At 32.7% G+C, this 17,949-nt stretch overlaps 2 protein-coding genes across 5 annotated transcripts in view; one reads left to right on the top strand and one right to left on the bottom strand.

Annotated features, from left to right (window-relative positions):
- The window catches only part of LOC106118641 (uncharacterized), a 73,127-nt gene extending 59,710 nt beyond the window's left edge, over positions 1-13,417 (top strand). For 2 of the 3 annotated variants that reach the window (XM_013313318.1, XM_013313319.1), the window contains exons 3-12: positions 1,030-1,246; positions 1,356-1,474; positions 1,704-1,847; positions 2,274-2,421; positions 2,992-3,120; positions 3,434-3,625; positions 3,844-4,223; positions 4,689-4,891; positions 5,142-5,294; positions 5,731-6,349. In XM_013313318.1, the coding sequence (XP_013168772.1) occupies positions 1,030-1,246; positions 1,356-1,474; positions 1,704-1,847; positions 2,274-2,421; positions 2,992-3,120; positions 3,434-3,625; positions 3,844-4,223; positions 4,689-4,891; positions 5,142-5,294; positions 5,731-6,289 (2,244 nt within the window). In that variant the 3' untranslated portion in view covers positions 6,290-6,349. Of the gene's footprint in view, positions 1-1,029; positions 1,247-1,355; positions 1,475-1,703; positions 1,848-2,273; positions 2,422-2,991; positions 3,121-3,433; positions 3,626-3,843; positions 4,224-4,688; positions 4,892-5,141; positions 5,295-5,730; positions 6,350-10,181; positions 10,251-11,772; positions 11,862-12,050; positions 12,112-12,536; positions 12,664-13,230 lie in introns of those variants that run through there. The other variant, XM_013313320.1, reaches the window with a different exon arrangement.
- A 1,773-nt stretch (positions 13,418-15,190) lies between these two features.
- Positions 15,191-17,603, bottom strand: LOC106118642 (lysozyme-like). 2 transcript variants are annotated; one of them, XR_001227928.1, is made up of 6 exons: positions 17,443-17,603; positions 16,675-16,763; positions 16,444-16,504; positions 15,841-15,967; positions 15,364-15,703; positions 15,191-15,281 (listed from the first exon to the last, which is right to left on the bottom strand). XR_001227928.1 is itself a non-coding variant. In XM_013313321.1 (5 exons), the coding sequence occupies exons 1-5, from the start codon at positions 17,576-17,578 to the stop codon at positions 15,679-15,681; spliced, it is 438 nt and encodes a 145-aa protein (XP_013168775.1). In that variant the 5' UTR covers positions 17,579-17,603; the 3' UTR covers positions 15,191-15,678. The 2 variants fall into 2 exon arrangements, 1 of the variants encoding a protein (XP_013168775.1); XM_013313321.1 differs by having other exon boundaries at positions 15,191-15,703.
- Between the last annotated feature and the right edge of the window lie 346 nt (positions 17,604-17,949).

The following is a 17,949-nucleotide window of genomic DNA, read 5'->3' as shown; positions in this document are numbered from 1 at the left end:
TGAAGCCTTTGTGTTCTTCTAGACTATGTTGTATATCTGTGCCAAATTTCATCGAGATCCGTGGAGCCGTTCTGGAGATACCTTCTCACAAACATACATACATACAACCAAACCATCGCGTTTATAACATTAGTAAGATAAGATAGTAGAATATCGATTTTAAAATAATAGAAGAATCGATTATGTTTATATTTCGCACGTTTTAAAATTCATCCTCATTTAAAGGCTTGTCGTCCGTTAGTAAAATAAGATATGGTCGAATGAATGAATAAATAATATTAAAAAAGCAGTCGAGTCTGATAGAAAAAAGGCTGTATTGGAATAAAAGTGGAGCGGCTCTGGACAAATATGGCTCCCGCTACACCGGCTTTCGGGTCGACGAGCTTTGTGCAGGATTGTACTTTTTTTAATGTCTATTTTCTTTTGTACGTTCCTGTTGATATAACTTTATTTCCAGTACAACGTTTAAAAGGTAATCGACGCATCACCGAGCTACGCTTGCTGTTCTAACTTTTTTATACTTTTTTTATTTTTTTTTTATATCAGAAGGCGGCAAACGAGCGAGCGGCCATCTAAAGTTGCTGCAAGAGCGAAGCTACTGTTGCACATAGACTTACGCAATTGTATATGCGTTGCCTACCTTTAATCAACGGTGGAGAGGATGCACAGAAAGAGATTTTTTTCCCTTCCAAAGCATCCTCCCATCCGGAAAAGCGACTTCCACTTCCCATCCGTTCCTTATAAGAAAAAGGGCGTGACGGATAAAATGACTAAGATTAGGCCTTCGGGACGCACACTCTCAGAGGAAACGCGGAACTGGTTCTACTTGACGCCTGTCTTCTGTGTGGTCGTGTTATTGCGGCGGGCGAACCGCACAATTCGTGTGAAGAGATTAAAGCGGGCTCTACCACTGTTAGTTCTACCCAAATTTAAAAATCATCGAAAGTTTAAAATTATCATCAGCCTGTACTTTTCCCTACGGACACGGATAATATTTTGTACATTATTTTATTGTCCACATATTTGTAGATAATTGGTCGTCATCTTCGAGAGCAGAAAGCGAGAAACAAAAACTCTGCCGTGTCACTGTTGGATTGTGCATTGCGTGGTGTGTCTGCGCTCCCGGCAGCCGCTATATCAGAGTTAGCCGGAGTGGGACTTCACGGACTGGTTATATCATCTGGAGACATTCGTAGAGTACAACAAGGAGCTTTTAATTCTATCGCCACAACATTACTGGCATTGGGTAAGCATAACGAGAATAAAAGTACCAGCAATATTAACTTATTACCTATGTCTTTATAAATTTGATTACTATGCGTTTTTGATTTGTAAAATAAAAGTTTAATTTCCAGGTTTGCCGAATAATCAACTGCCCTCAGTTCCAACTGAAGCATTAAATCATCTCACGCTGTTAGATCGATTGGATCTGTCCAATAACAAAATACATATGCTCGACTCTAACTCGTTCAAGGTAACTGTCGGCGAACAATATGTTTACGTTAATCTTTGATATTGTAAAATGCGCTTTAAACTAAGTGCATAAACTCTACTTGAATATAAAATTAATCAACAATTTTTTACTTATAATTTTTAAATCAGCTATAAGTGATATAAATCAGAAAAGTGGAAATAAGATCCGTAATATTACGTTTAAATAATTCATACCTTGCAAAGAAGTAATAAAGTTTTTATGTTTTTAGGGAATTAAAAACCTTACATATCTAGACATAAGTGACAATCAGTTAACGGATATATCGTTGGATGCATTCAAGCCGCTTTCAGAATTGACCGTTTTAAGGTTGAGAGGAAATCTACTTAAAGTTACTGCTCTGCCGTCTTTAAAGGTATTATTAGTTCAAATTATTTTAACTTTAACAACACTAAAACAACCAAATTATATATCCTTAAGTACTAAAAAGGTTTGGCATGTGAACTGTGACTTCTAAAGGCATAATCATTGTAATAAAAAACTACGAAGTAAAAAAAATCCTAAAACAGTTTTAAATTTTCTAGGATGTTTTATTTCATCCTCAATATTTACTAAAATGCTTTTATTTACAACAACTAAAATTATTTACATTGTATTATAATGTTCACTTTGTTTAACGTACTACAGAAATCTCTGGAGCAATTTAGATTTGAGTGTCCACAATCTAAACAGATGTAGAAAACATACTGTCATCTCTTTCATTCTCTTTGAAATAACAGAGATAGTAGTATACTTTAATGTAGATGTTTCGGTAGTGGAAACTAATAATATGTTTTTTCAGGACGCTCATTATTTGCGCGAGCTGGATGTATCCAGCAACGCGCTGGAAGGTCCCCTGGGTGCGGGCACTCTGCCGCCGCTGGCTCACCTCACTACACTGCATCTCTCAGACAATACCTTCGCAAGTATACGCCGAGGGGCATTAGCAGGTGAATTCAATTTAAATATATTGGTATAAATAACCTCAACGTCAAAACTCAGCAGTATTATTTCGAAATGCCAATTCCTCTTAACGTTTCAAAGGTAGAACTATAAAATTTATGTTTTCAAGCAAATATATATCAGGTTTTAGTATTCTTTTTACGTAAATAAAGGATTAGTGCTCATTTTTGGCTATTTGGCAAATGTTATATATGAAATTGTCGTGTCACTATGTCAGTTACCACATTCCAATTTCCGGAGGAACGGTTTGACCGATTTTTATGAAATTTTATATGCGCATTCAGTAGGTCTGAGAATCGGCTACTGTCTATTTTTTAATCCCGCGCGAACAGAGTCGCGTGCGTCAGCTAGTAATATGTAAAAGTAATGTATTTTTAAGGTTCATATATGTAAATATTTCCTTGTATGTAAGTTATAGATATCCTAGCTTTAAACGGTTTGAGAAAAACTATGTTTTGAAGTCATAGTATGTTTCAACTTATGTATTAAGTAAATAGTTATTTTTAAAGATTTATATGATATATAATTTGTAACAGTAAAAAAAATAACATTCTCAGGGCTCACAAATCTGACTCAATTGAACCTTCACAATAATCAGGTTGATGTATTGGAGGACTACGCGTTCAGACATCTCACCAATTTGACGCATTTAGATCTTTCCCATAATGAAATTGTAGCCGTCTCTGGTAAGAAATATTAAATGAAATATTGTTTGTTATTTATTTAAATGTAACCTTACCTTTAACAGAATTTACAAATTTCTTTTTACGGTATTAATTAATTATTTGTATTAAAATTCGTGTGTTGATACGAACCAATAATCAAATAAAAAGCAATACAAAGATGTAAGCACGAATGAAAATGTGAAACGATTTTTTGTTTATTTTCATATCCAAAGCATTTATTATTATGCCTTTGTATTTGATAAAAGTTATGTAATCCTTAAATTACCAAATATTAAATCTTAAGATCGAAGTATTAACTATTATTTTTTCACAGGCGCTTCGTTGGCTCAACTTACGAATTTAGTCCACTTGGACCTTTCGCACAACTTTTTACGATCACTTTCAGCGGAGCCATTGAAGGCTCTCAGGAAACTCACTGATTTACTTCTCCATGACAATGACATTGCTATGATAGATGACGGTGCTTTAACAATGCACAAGGATTTAAGTCGTTTTACTATTGAAGGTTAGTTTACAATATTGTTTCCTTTACGATGCCCAATGCTTTTGATTTTTAAAGCATCGACTACAACAATTTTATAAGTTTGTTTTAATATCCCGACCAAAATTTCAAGTAACTATAGAAATTACAGACGCAAGATAATCACCTATAACCCTAATCTAATTGAAATATCTATAGCTATGTTACACTAATTAGAGTGATAAATACCCTATCTATTGCAGATAATCCTCTCAATTGTGATTGCTTAATGGCCGGCTTTGCGAGGTGGTTGCGCGAAGCAAAAAACCTGTCCCAATCTGATAAATCTGCAGCGGTCTGCGCCACACCACCTCATTTAGAAGGAGCGCTGCTATCTAGACTATCGAAAAATAAACTATGTGATGATTTTGAACATATAGAAATAAAAAAAGATGATATTAATTATGATTATAATAAAATATATGATGAAGATGTTAATGTAAGAGGTAAGCTCAGTGTTGTTGATGAAACGCTTGTGGATGGAGATATTTATATTGATAAAGCTGAAGGTCTAGATGATGATTTATACGACGAAGAATTAGAAGTACCAGGAGAAGAGGACTTGCCGATATCTAAGACAAAAGTAAGTTCGTTTTTTTAGTAAATATATTTCTGACTTTGAATCTAGGTGATGGGTTTTAGTTGAAAACAAACAAAAGATATGATTGTTTTTCTTCTTTTCTCTTATTTTAATTTTATATTAAACTACATTAAATTTTAAATTTCGTAACACTAAATTATTATGTCCATTTATTCGTACCATTTCCTAAAAGCATTTTTGTCAAAAATATTCAAAACTGATGTGAAATATTTCTTATTGCTGCAGTTTTCCGCAAAATTACATCAAATCGGCTTGCTATTCAAATTCGTTTGGTTGGAAATACAATCTACTGAAACTCAATATACTATCTCGATTTACATACTTTCAGATTTTATTTTAAATTCAAAAATGTAAAAAGTAAAACAAAACTTACCAAAGAGTTCAAACAAATATGTTTGATCACAAACATACCAGGCGATCATGATTTTCAAAGAGTTCATATTACAGGTGAGGTTAGAAGACGCCTGGTACGATAAAGAAGAAGTACATCTATCGTGGTCGTTGGACCCACCATCAAATCGTCGGTTCCGTTGTACCGGGGTGACAGCGTCAAGAGGCGGCAGTCTGCCCAAACACGTGGCATGCCACAGAGCTCCGCCTGCTAATGTTGTACTACGAGGTTTTAAAATTGATCCCCTTGAACATTATACGTAAGTTGCTTAATGGTTTTTTTGGCTAAGAGGTAGCATTAATGGTAATGTGGCTGTACCAAAGTGGAATTTCAGGGCTTGTTGCAATAAAATAAATTAAAATAAAAGGCAAATAATAGTTCTTTAGAATTAAGTAATAAACTAATAATAAAGACGAAAAGTTTATTCTTCTACGATATTGAATTTTTAGTTTCGCTCGCTTAAGCTATGAGAGGTTATCCAAATTGTAATTGACAAAAATTGTTTTTAGATTTTGTATAGCATTAGAAGAAATGGACAATAAAGATATACCAATGGCCCTCGTATTAGGCTGCGGGTTACCCCAACTTGTTAGACAACGCGCTGAGTACATAACTGTCGCAAGTCTGCCTGTCACTACGCCACCCACAAGACCTACATTCAGGTAAGATCCGAATATATTATTAATTTGGAACTCTAATTCTAATGGCATAGAGCATAAAGTAGGTTTATGAACAATCAATGAGACAACTGTTGAAATAAACCTGAAACTAAAGCACCAATAGCCTAATGTATAAGAGTATGGATTTCCGATCACCGGGTCGGGGATTCGAACTCCATCATTCGATTATTGTCATAAACCATGTCCTAGCACAAGCAGTAGAGCTTAATGGAATGGTACAAGAAATATTAGTAAATTAACAAAGAATATGCCAATATAAAAAAAAACTTGGACATAAGAAAGATTCAGAAAAGACTAATAATATCTATGAGCCTCTTATTTTTTCAATATTGCTTTGGTTTTTGTTTCTCGATGTTCTCTTAAACAAACTCTTAAACTAGAACTAGAGTTTAGATATAATGTCAAATTTCTTTCTCAGGGTTTCAGAAGTACGTTCCAACGTGACGAGCGACGGAGTACTGACTGTGTTGATATCAGTGATGGGTTTACCTTCACCACGTTCACCTTTCGTATTACCACGTTCTCAAAGACTTTCTACACCTGATAGATATGCCATAGGCAATTGTTACGTCATCCTGGCAGTTCTATCAAAAGGATCATTAGTAGCTCAAAAAGATACACCATGTCAAAGTACTTTGGAAATATCAATGGAAGGTTTCCTTAGAGGACCTTATGAAGTCTGTGCGAAGATTTCTAAGAATAAACTGGATGAAATGCAACCGATTTGTGTTGTACCTCAATTACAAGAACCGTTAGGTTCTTTGGAAATCAAATCTGGAATAAAGGGATTGAATTCTGCTTTAGTTGGCGTAGCTTTAAGTTTAACGGTTATTGTTATTTGTTTGATATGGTTTGTAAGGAAGGTGTTGAAGAAACCAGCTAATTTTGAACCTCACAGATGCTTTAGGCCGGAACCTGTGGCGGAGGAGAATGTCAGAGCTAGTTATGTTATGTTAACGGCTACATCTAAAGTTTAAATTGTTTTTTGTTTTAAGTCATGCCATATAATATTAATTTGCTAGTCTTTTAGTTAGAATTATTATTTTATTTATGTAAAAGATATTAAGCATTATTGGCTTTTTTATTAAATAAATATTAATAAATTGTAAATACTTTTTAATATAATTTTGTACTTAAAATATATTATGTAAATGTTATATTATGTATATGTTTTAAATGAATGATTAAAACGAATTCTAGCTAATATTAAAAATACAAACAGAAGGAAAAACGAAATTTCGTTAGTTAAAATGCAAGAGGCAATGCTTCTTCGTAATTTCGTTGAGTTTCTTATCTTTAGTTTTCCTTAAGGATATATCTTTACTCCCATTTATCAGATGAATAATTATATACGTCTACGTCTGGTACGTGATTTTAATGCCTTAATTAAGTTATAAAATTTTGTCTAAAATTTAAAACTCAACAACACATTTTCCTGATTGTATTTTCATGCATCACGCTGAACTTAGGGTAGGCTCCGAGCTCCTCGGTGGAGACGTATAGTGAACTGATGATCCTATATATTTGACCTGACCTAATATATTTGAAGTTTTCTATGTATTATTTGTATTATCTTGTTGTATTTTTATCTATAAATAATATTTTAAGACAAAAATAGATTTGTTAATGTTAACTTGGTTTTCGTAGAAACTCATTACGAGATTATATATCTACGAGTGCGCGGAACATAATTTTAATTCATCACCTCTATGAACTTTGATAAGAAGTTTAAACATATTGAAATTATAAATAATCAAGTCATATCGTACTAAGTAACACGCTAAGTACGTTTTATTAAACTAAGTATTTTTAATAATAACTACAAAAAACGATTACTACCTAATTAACCATACGATACAAAACTACAATATTATTGCGTGGCATTAGTGCCCTTCTAAAGCATTTACTGTAGGTTTCCGAGACAACATCCCTGTTTAAAACATATTATTCTCTCTGATGTTGGATGACGATATGTTTTGTACATAGATTTTGGTCATAGAAACCCACTATTAATACACTTAAGACTTTTTGTTATGCTTTTCCAAGTATTTGTTGATAAGTCGTACATAAGTGAAGCTATCTATAGAATTTTAAACATGGCTCTTTTGCAACGGTTTTACTATTTCGTAAGGTTTTTAAATGTTTCCTTCTCAAAATATTGGCTATTTGTTTTTTTTTACTGATGTTATTTCTGTGTACAGTTTCTTGTATATTGTATTATAATTTCCTGTAAAAGTATAGTATATACATTTCTTTTATTTAATTAAAAAATAATGGCAGTCAGGTTTATATTTCTTCTAAATTTGCTTAAATCATATGTTTTGTTTTTAATTAATTGTTAAGAAAAAAGTTAAGGAAAATCATAATTTATTGTAATTTACTTTTTATGTTACTGTACAAACAATACATATTGCTATCTATTTTTTTGAAAGGAGATTGAAAGGGATGGCAATATGTTTTTGTAAGTGTGTCGGCAGTCGAAATAAATTGCATGGATAACTTTGGGTGTCAAATAGACAATCGTTCGAAATTCAAAATTACAATCAGCTGTATAAGGCGCAAGTTCGGCCCCACATGGAATACTGCTCGCATCTCTGGGCGGGAGCACCCCAGTACCAGCTTCTTCCATTTGACCGCATACAACGGAGAGCGATTCGAATCGTCAACGACCGAGCTCTTACTGATCGGCTCGACACTCTGGCGCTGCGGAGGTACGTTAGTTCCCTCTGCATTTTCTACCGCATCTACCACGGGGAGTGCTCCGAAGAATTGTTTGGAACGATTCCTTTCGCCGAGTTCCGTCATCGGACGACACAACAGACCGCCAGGTTCCATCCACACCTTCTCTATGGCTGGCAATCCACAACCGTACGGTTTGCGCGAAACTTCCTGCCTCGCACAGCAGCGTTGTGGAATGGTCTGTCCTCGGCGGTATTTTCAAACCGCTACGACTTAGGGTCCTTCAAGAAGCGAGCTTATCACCATCTCAAAGGCAACGCATCTGCGGTTTCTCCAGTATTGCTGATGTCCATGGGCTTCGTTGAACACCTCGGTGTTCTCGCTACTCGTTTGTCCCCTTCTGTAATAAAAAAAAGTACGCTAATTTTAGTTATAAGCATTTTTAACCGATTGCAAATAAGGAGGTTATCATTCTGTATGATTTAAAATGTTTTATAGAAGCAGTGTGTTATGTTATTTATAAAATAGTGGACTATTTTTGATACGGTTTATTTGATACATTTAAAACTACTAATGCAATAATTGAAATTAATAATGGTGATAGTCAGAAAATATAAAAAACTTAGTGTTTCAATTACATTAACATAAATACATGTTAATACTTTTATCGCACGTGTAAATAAGAGATAACCAGAAACAATCGTAATAGAAATTATTGCATGCGCTTCCGAAATACTACAATCTTTGACAGATAGTTAAAAAAGTAACTTATACTGGAATGGTTTTTGGTGACAATATGTAAGAGTTAAACATACTATTTTACTACATCGATGCAATATTCACCGGCGGTCAAAGGGTTAAAACACGTGTTTAAAACAGTGTCCCACTGTGTTTTTTCGGAGTAACATAGTTAATATTTTTGTAATGTTTTAGACTAACAAAAATCTTCTGTGAAGATTTCTATTTAAGTTGATTAATATAATAACACGAGGCTGACTAGCGAAAAAAAAATTGCTAATGACAAAGTCATAGCGAGTTAGTTTTATTTGCGTTTTGTTAATACTAAGGTAAATAAGCAAATTATTTAATGAGTAATTACTGTATTGAGGTCGTCAAATATCTTGGCCGCTCGGAACATCGTACGAGTCGTTGAATATAACACAATATTAAGTTTATGTTCGTTCCGTTCAGACAGACCAAATCAAAGAACAGAACACATTTTTTACCGCAACTAAAATTGAGCTTTATACTATTTGAACAAGGTTTAATTTTACTTTGCACGTCTTTTTTATCAAGAGCAAGCGGGGAAAGGCGTGATAAGTAATATTAATCCTTGTGTCAATTGCATAAAGCTCAATTTAATTTATGATAAAATGTATTCTGCTCTTCGCCCTGGTTTTTGGGAACGAACCCTTAAGCGTACACGGATGCCGGCATCACTGCGCAGTGCGCCAAGATATTTGAAAAGGCGTATACTCTGAAGATATTTTTCGCCGTCTCTGTATATGATTCGAAGAACTTTGGTTCTGCTTTAATTAGTCGATAAATAATGTAAATAATTAATTTATGATTTTTGACAAATAAAGATTAACTTTTTATTAAATCGTTTTATTTGAATTTTTTACTCTAAAGTATTTTAAACGCCCAATAGTTTTATAGTAGTAGGGTACGGATTACCTATCTTGCGGGGACGCCGTTTTAGCCCCCTATTTGAATATTTTAAACCCATATCCCAGCACGTTCCCAGTAAGGAAAGCTTAGTTGGAATGATTACAAAAAATATTACGAACAAAATTCTGTTAATATTTATAAAATGCCTTCAAGGATTTGGATGGATAACATTTGAGTACTCAAACTAAAAGGTACTAAGCAACATCAGGTAAGGAAAAATTTTTCATTACATTTATCGCGTAAAAACCTAATAGCACATGATATAATCTAGTAAATTCATAGTCTTTAAAATATAAATGTAATAGAAATAAAGTAGTACCGAAAATTAAAACAAAAAGGTAATATAACCTCATTAAAAGTCTGGTATACGATGCTGGGATTTTCCCTATCAGAATTGCGCACGCGCCTCAACAAAACAAACGTTAATAATTGTCAGTCATAAACACACCGCGATGGCGAGTGGACGTGTCGCAGTTGTTATATTAATAGCATTATCACTTACGATCGTCGAATGCAAAGTGTTTACAAGATGCCAATTAACCCGCGAACTCTTAAAGAATGGATTCTCAAGGACATTTATTAGTAATTGTGAGTTATTATTCTTTAATATATAAAAACAAATATGCTTTTATCACTAGTATATAGACAGATTACATTTTATTTACATAATCACGTTTAATCTACATTTATTGTTTACAATGGCGCAAACAAGTTTGTTGGTTATTCTTTAACTTAAAATTAATTGCGTTAATTTACGAACAATATTTATTTACCTGTTAGCATTTTATTTAACTATAACTTATCAACATGATTGATAGTAAAGTTAACTTAACATGCTTTAACATGTATAAATCAACACAATTAGTTGTTGTTTATTGCCACTTGTAAATATTGTCATGTATCCAGATAAATTAAAGATGAGAAACCAATATTTGACATTAAATTTGCAATATTCTTAGGAACCTAACCGTGAGTTTCTGAGACCGAAATATCTGTAAAAATCAAAACTCAGTTGACGATATGTTTTAAAGGGAGACTTAGGTTTCAAGGTAAGTAAATTAAAACAGTTGATAAGTAAATAGATTATAGATTTGAACCAATGATCTTATGTTTCATAATATTCTAAAAAAGGCTATGATTTTTAATTGAATTTAAACCCACAATACGTGAACGACTCCTGTTACCGGTTCCTGGGTTAATTTTTCAAGATAATTTAATGTCCAATATTTATCAGATTAATCCTAGAGTGTTTTAATAATCTGAAGAACTAAGATACAATCACCCATGAGTTTCGATTTTATATTAACCATTACTTATTCGAAATAACTCCGCCTATGTTAAATTCTATCAACAATTTACTTACACTGTGTAAAATTGCAACACATTGCGTATTGTTTGTCTAGCCATTGTGTTATAATTCCAGTTGGAAATGCCACTACATGTGCGTAGGTGACCTGACATTTCAATCAACCCGAACAAGGTCACATTATACAAAATACAGTATATTTTATTCCAATTATATATTTGATTAGATAACGAATTTAAATAATTATAAAGTTGAGTTATAAACTTAATTCTGAAAGGTAAAATTCACCGATAAAACGACGGAGGAGGGGACGCATAGAAAAAGAATGTTTCCCCTCAATGACGGAGGAGGAGAGCTCCTCCGTCAAATCAACTTCCCCTTCCTTATAAGAAAAGGATTGGAAGAGAAAGAAGACTAAAATTAGGCCTCCGGCAGAACACTCGTCAGATGAAACGTGGAATTGCTTTCTCTTCACGCCTGTCTTTTCACCAGTCAAGTCGGCCAAATCCTGTAAAAAATGTTTTGCTGGCTTCTACCACTGTTTGTTTAGAAAATGTTAACGGAATTAAAATATTTACATATAAAATCTTATCTCTTGAGACAGAAAGTTAAAATATTTGACTTTAAATATACGTCAAATCGCTTATAATTATTTTTACGTGCTAGACACTGGAAATGCGTCATACTGTGTTCGTCCACTATCTATACATAATAATAAAATTTGAGAGTCTGTATATAAGTTTTGTCTGTTCTATTTTTTTCTTAATTAATATTTCGATAAAATTTTTCTTCTATTTATTTCAGGGGTATGTTTGATTGAACAGGAAAGCGATAGAAACACATCGGCTTTTCATGCGAAGACGCCGAGAAGAAAGTACTATGGACTCTTCCAGGTGAGAAAGCGGTGGATTAAGAGTGCATTTCCACTGTGAATTTTTTTTTAAATATGTCGTACTAACTCTCTTTCAAATAACAAAATATAAAGTTATATTTTACTAGATGTGTGACGGTAATGAAATTTTATAATTAAGTCGGCGTAATATTTTTTCATTTTGTTGATATAAAATTATCAATTATTTCAGATAGGAAGCGAATATTGCAAGGAAGGTCGGAAAGGTGGCAAGTGCGACATAGCTTGCGAAGGTGAGTTCTCAAATGTCATGATATACATAAAATATATTATATTAACATGCATAAATATAAATAAGAATACATGATAATTGTCGGTTTCTGAAACCAAATGCTTCGCTTAGAACATATTGTTACCTCTTTTTTGTCAAATTTGATGTTTTATAAAGAAATTTTGGTCTCGGAAACCTACGATAAATGATAAAACTTATTAAACATTAATTATTTCAACAAGCCATAAAAAATTGTCAATAGACAAAACAAAATATAGAATAATAGGTTACAAAAGACTCTAACCGTGGGTTTCTGAGAAATGAAAGAGATGACGATGTGTTTTATACAGAGATTTAGATCTCAGAAATCAACGGTAAACTATCTTAACTACATATGAATGTTTATTAATTTATTTTATTTATCTTTGTAATATTATTTGTGTACAGCTCTACTGGATGAAGACATCCGTGATGATGGTGTGTGCGCATTGAAAGTGTTCGAACAAGAGGGATTCAAATATTGGTCGCGTTGGGAGGCGCGGTGTAAAGGACAATTGTTGCCTGATATCGAAAAGTAAGTATAATATAATAAATAAGTGGAAATTAATTATTCTATACTATACTAAGACAATTTTTAAGAAACCTTTTATCCTGGGCTTCTAATACTAAAATCCTCGTTTACAATATAATGTTATCTGTTTTGTCTCTCTGATTTGTTCTATATAAAGGTGTCGGTCTCAGAAACTAACGGTTACGATACAAAATAGATTAAATCTTAATACAGAACTTTATAACGTTGATCTCGTTGTTACGAACATAAGAGTACATTGATAAATTTAATTATTTTTTCATTGCATTATTTGATAAACTTATTTCAAAAACAATTATTAAGGACCAAGAACTGTGATAAAAGATTTTGGATTGAAAACAACGCCATCTATTTTCAAATTAGAAGAGTTAAATTAGCCAGAACTTTGATACTTCAGTTTTATTTTTATTTTTACTTTATTAAGAGAAAATAATCACTAAAAAACATGTCTTGTCATTATCTTTGACAAAACAGAGTTAATAATATATTTAAAAGAGGAATTAGGTCTCAGAAACCCACGGTAATTGATGCTTTTTTCTTACCTTTCTTTAGATGTCCAGATTGGCAGTACCCATCTAATCGCTCGTCACCACCGAGAGATAAACGTACCTCACCCTCAAGAGGTCGAAGGTCAGCTTTGAGAAAGCGCTTCACTCTACATTTGCGACCAAAGCATAGTACAGTATTGTCTTTATAAATTGTTATTACAAGTAATTATAATTAAAATAATAAATTATTAGCTTACTTTCATTCCATTGTTCCGTGTTTTAATTTATTCTAGTTTATTCTTAACTAGCTGTCGCCCGTGACTCTGTCTTAACTTAAAAAACTTAATTAGTAGCCTATGTGTTCATCCAGACTATGTTCTACATCTATGCCAAATTTCAGCGAGATCCATACAACCGTTCTTGAGATACCTTCAAACAAACATCCATACAAACATTCGCATTTATAATATTAGTAAGATATGTATTGAAAAAAACAAAGGGAATATCGTATTAATTGAAATATTTTGTCGCCTAAATGGTTTGATTTATGTCTATGCTCAAAGACTGCAACCATATTCTTGCTCGGATTAAAGCTATTCATAATTATAGAGTTAGGACAAATACTTTTGACAACTTTGTTTGTATTAATGCCTATTTATTAACGATGTTTTTATGATATCGTGTTTAATAATTCACCATTTAGATTGTAATTAAGTGGTCATTAAGTTTTATAGAAATTAAACGTAAACAAGTTTTGAGAACGAGGTGAAATAATCTTTTGTTTCGATTAGTAGAACTGTTATATTGTTATGTAGTTGTATTAATTTGTAATGTTGTCTGTCTGTCTGTTTCTTATGAAAACGCTGGACAGATTTTAACAAGGCTTTAACTTGAAGGTAGTTTACATGTCCTTGGGTAACATAGGCTATTTTTTCTACGCTGACGAAGTCGCGTGCAAACTCTATTATTAAATTGAATTAAACATTACTCTACCATAGTTTAGTTGCTATCCATAATTATGACCTTTCTTATCTACAGACTATAAATAATTGTCTTATCATAATTTCTACAAATGTTCCACAGCAATCGCAAGTTTTATTACAAATCCTATTAAGATAATGAAATTAATTATCTAGGCAATATATTTATTACCTTATTTTTACGTTAGACACACACACAATCCTACATAACACTCATATTAACCGTGGGTTTCTGACATCAAAATCTCTGTATGAAAAATATCGTTATCTCTATTTTTCATCACGGACAATACAGAGATGACAATGTTTTAATTGGAAATTTTGGTATCAGAACCCTACGGTAAGACGAATTCTAAAGATTCAGTTAATAAAAGACACTTCTCTTATTAACCACTGTTAATGTTATAATTTCAAAGAAACATACAAACAAATCTATTACCGCTGCCTCCACAATATAATAACAAATATATTTGATTACATGTAATTGAACGTAAGAAATTACGAGAGATTTCTTTGGCAAAGTCTTATATGAGTTTCCTGTGGGCCATATTATATTGGTTTGTCGTTTAGATACTTTATGACTTTAATCAAGACATTCCTTTCCCCCCTACTGCCAAATTACATTCTACATGAGGCATATCACTTTAAGAATATTTTCTATGATCATAATTTATCATTAGTGATATAATATAATAAATATTCCCTGTACGTCGAATTCAATTTGAATGAAATAGATAAACTTAATTATAATATTTGTAGTGTGACAAACTTATCCGACATGAGGGGACAAACTGCGCTTCGAAACGATTCCATAGCTTCAAAAATATATAGAATTGACGCGCGACAATCACGTGTCATTCGTTCTATTCATTTTTGAAGTTCGCTTTGGAGCGAATGCACTTTGTGTAGCCCCGCTGACGGGAAAATGAGAAGGGTTAAGTATTCACCATCTCAAAGGCCGGCCAAGCATCTGCGATTCCTCTGGTATTGCTGTTGTCCATAGGCGTCGATGAACACCTCGGTGCTCCTACTCGTTTGCCCCCTTCTCTTATAAAAAAACCATCCTTTTCGGACTGTATAGTCAAACAAGGATATTTGGTCCGATGAGAGACGCTGCTTTCGTTGTTAGTTTTGTCTGAAAATATGTTAAAAAATTCATGGACATAGAAAATGGAATAAAAAAAACATGGTATGCCATATACAGTACGAAAAGGGACCTTCTTGACATTGACAGAGGGGCGCTAGTGAGCAATCATAATTTACGTCCACCGGGTGAGAAATCCTTGTCGGTCTGTCTTGTCATGTCTGTTATTAAGTCTTGTGTTTCATATTCTATGAATTAGTATATTTTGTAGACCTGCAAAAGGCTGAATTTCATTACTTGCCAAAAAATTATTCCAAATTTTTGAAATTAAATAAAATTACGTATTTATGTGAAAACCTGTTGAGGTAAAAGAACTATGTATTGTAATAATATTTTATTTTTTATTATTGATTAAAAAAGTTTACATTTTGAGTTTGATTAACGCTTTTTACGAATTATGCCATTCTGGACACCTGGAAAAAATAACCAAAATAATGAAACATTGTACAAAACAGTAGGATCTACGAAAAGTCAATCCCTTTAGAAGATAAAGTGTAATTCAATTTTTATTTGAGACTATTTATATATAATAGATAACTGAAGAACTTACTTCTCAACGTCTGGTAGAGTCTGTCCTTTGCATCTTGTCTCCCATTTGGACCAATATTTAAAACCTTCCTGGTCAAAAACTTTAAGTGCACACAAGCTATCATCTTTAATGTTTTCGTCTAGGAGAGCTGCAAGTTAAAGATAGATTAAGACAATAAAAATTGTGTTAAGAAGGAGAAAACAGTTTTTTCTTCAACTATACAAATAAAAAAATAAAAAGGCGTGTCTGTTTGTAAAATCGAAAAAATCATATTTCGTGAACATAACGTTCGTTGATTGCTTCTGAAGTAAGATTAAAACAAAAAAATGTCTGTCCATATGTCCGTTTGTAAGGCTGCGTTCGTACTGGATAATCTACGAAACGGTTGGGCCGATTTTGATGGGACTTGGACTGGAAAGTAGCTGATGTTTGCTGGAGTAACTTAGACTATTACATGTTCTCCGCGCCGACAAAGTCGCGGGCGACAGTTAGCTGTATAAATAAGTACTTAGTGATAACTGACTTAAATAATATAAGAACAAAAGACGACTAAAACTAATCTATAGCAATTTTTAAAAGGATTAATATTGGCCGACATTCATTATGATTATAAGTTAGACACACCTTCACAAGTAATGTCACACTTTCCACCTTTGCGACCTTCTTTGCAAAATTCGCTTCCGATCTGAAATTTAAAAAAAAACAAATTAATATACTTTTATCATAATAAAGACATTTCGTAGTATTTTCGAATATTGGTTTTACTAAATATTTCTAATGTGACTCAAGAGAAACCAAGTCGAAGAACATAGGAAGGTGTGGAGTGGTGTATCTAATTAAAATATTTTAACATACTTGGAAGAGTCCATAATATTTCTTCCTTGAAGATTTAGTAACAATAGCTGCGGTGTTTCTATCGCTTTCATGTTCAATCATGCACACCCCTGAAATATCACCAAATATATTAAATCTTAGCATTGACTGAGTACACCCTTAGTGTAGATTTCTCAAACCAAAGACATAATATGTGTATGTTTTAGACCAGTCATTATGAAACGAAACGTTTCTTTGACTGGCCTAGAAGTGCTTATGGCTATTTAGTGATAGATCGCTATTTGTATTTTATTATGTAATTAAAATATTTGAAGCTCATAATGTTCGCTCTATAACTAAAATTTTAATTTCTTTAACCCACAATAAAGGACGGTATACTAAACACTTACTGCTAGATATAAGTCTTCGAATTGACACTTTGGCTGACCCTAAGTGTAAGTAAAGCTTGAGCAATCACTAAGGATATTTATAAGGAACCAAACGACTCCGAGTCTTAGTATCAACTAGTAAGGTAATGTCATCAATTTATAAATTTACCGTGAACATTAACCCTTAATTCGATGGTGTCCTAATTAACTAATAAAAAAAAAACTCCTGAACTAGCTTAGAGAAAATTACGTAAGTATGACTTTACTAAAAGAAAACAGTCTTTTTTTACTACAAAAAGAATCGTCGAATTAAGGGTTAAAGGGCTTCACCAAGTTTGAAAAATATTTAATAAATATTGTATAAAATTTATACAATTGAAATTTTATTTCAATGATTTATTTGAATCATAACAAGACTTACAGTTGCTTATAAAAGTTCTTGGGAAGTTATTCCTTAGAAGTTCTCTTGTCAATTGGCACCTTGTAAACACTTTGCATTCTGTAATCGCGAATATTATTACAATAATTAATAAAAATCCAATACGTTTGTTCTCCATCTTGCTTTATTTCAACTGACCTATCTCGCGATATCAATCACATTCGTTAAGGGGTTTTCCAAGTAACTTGATATAAATAGAGCTGGGATTCGTCTGAAGCCACATTTGTGTCAACATATTGTCATCCCTTACATTCTCTTTGTAAAAAAAAGAGATAGCATATGCTAATACATGTGACAAACCAATCGAGACTAAAGTGATTACTTGACATTGAATTTCATTTCCTGTCCCTTTTATTTATTTCAAGGTTAGCAATTCTGAAGTGGATATGCAGTCTGACAAACATGTGCCGATGAGGATACTAGCGGCAATTTTTTTGAATATACTAGTTGTCGTATGCAATTTCGTCCGCACTTAATTAAAAAACATAA

This window comes from Papilio xuthus, unplaced genomic scaffold (genome assembly GCF_000836235.2).
Source record: "Papilio xuthus unplaced genomic scaffold, Pxut_1.1 DF827570.1, whole genome shotgun sequence".
Lineage (NCBI taxonomy): Eukaryota > Metazoa > Arthropoda > Insecta > Lepidoptera > Papilionidae > Papilio > Papilio xuthus.
Note: the sequence above shows the minus strand (reverse complement) of the source record. Positions and strands in the feature narration are given on the sequence as shown.

Bases quoted from the DNA above. Each gene is read 5' to 3' on its own strand.
- LOC106118642 (XM_013313321.1), bottom strand. From the start codon at position 17,578: ATGGAGAACAAACGTATTGGATTTTTATTAATTATTGTAATAATATTC. The intron at 16,764-17,442 runs GTAAGTCTTGTT...GTGATATTTCAG, and splicing joins AAGAACTTTTATAAGCAACT to GGGTGTGCATGATTGAACAT. The intron at 16,505-16,674 runs GTATGTTAAAAT...TTTAAATTTCAG, and splicing joins AATATTATGGACTCTTCCAA to ATCGGAAGCGAATTTTGCAA.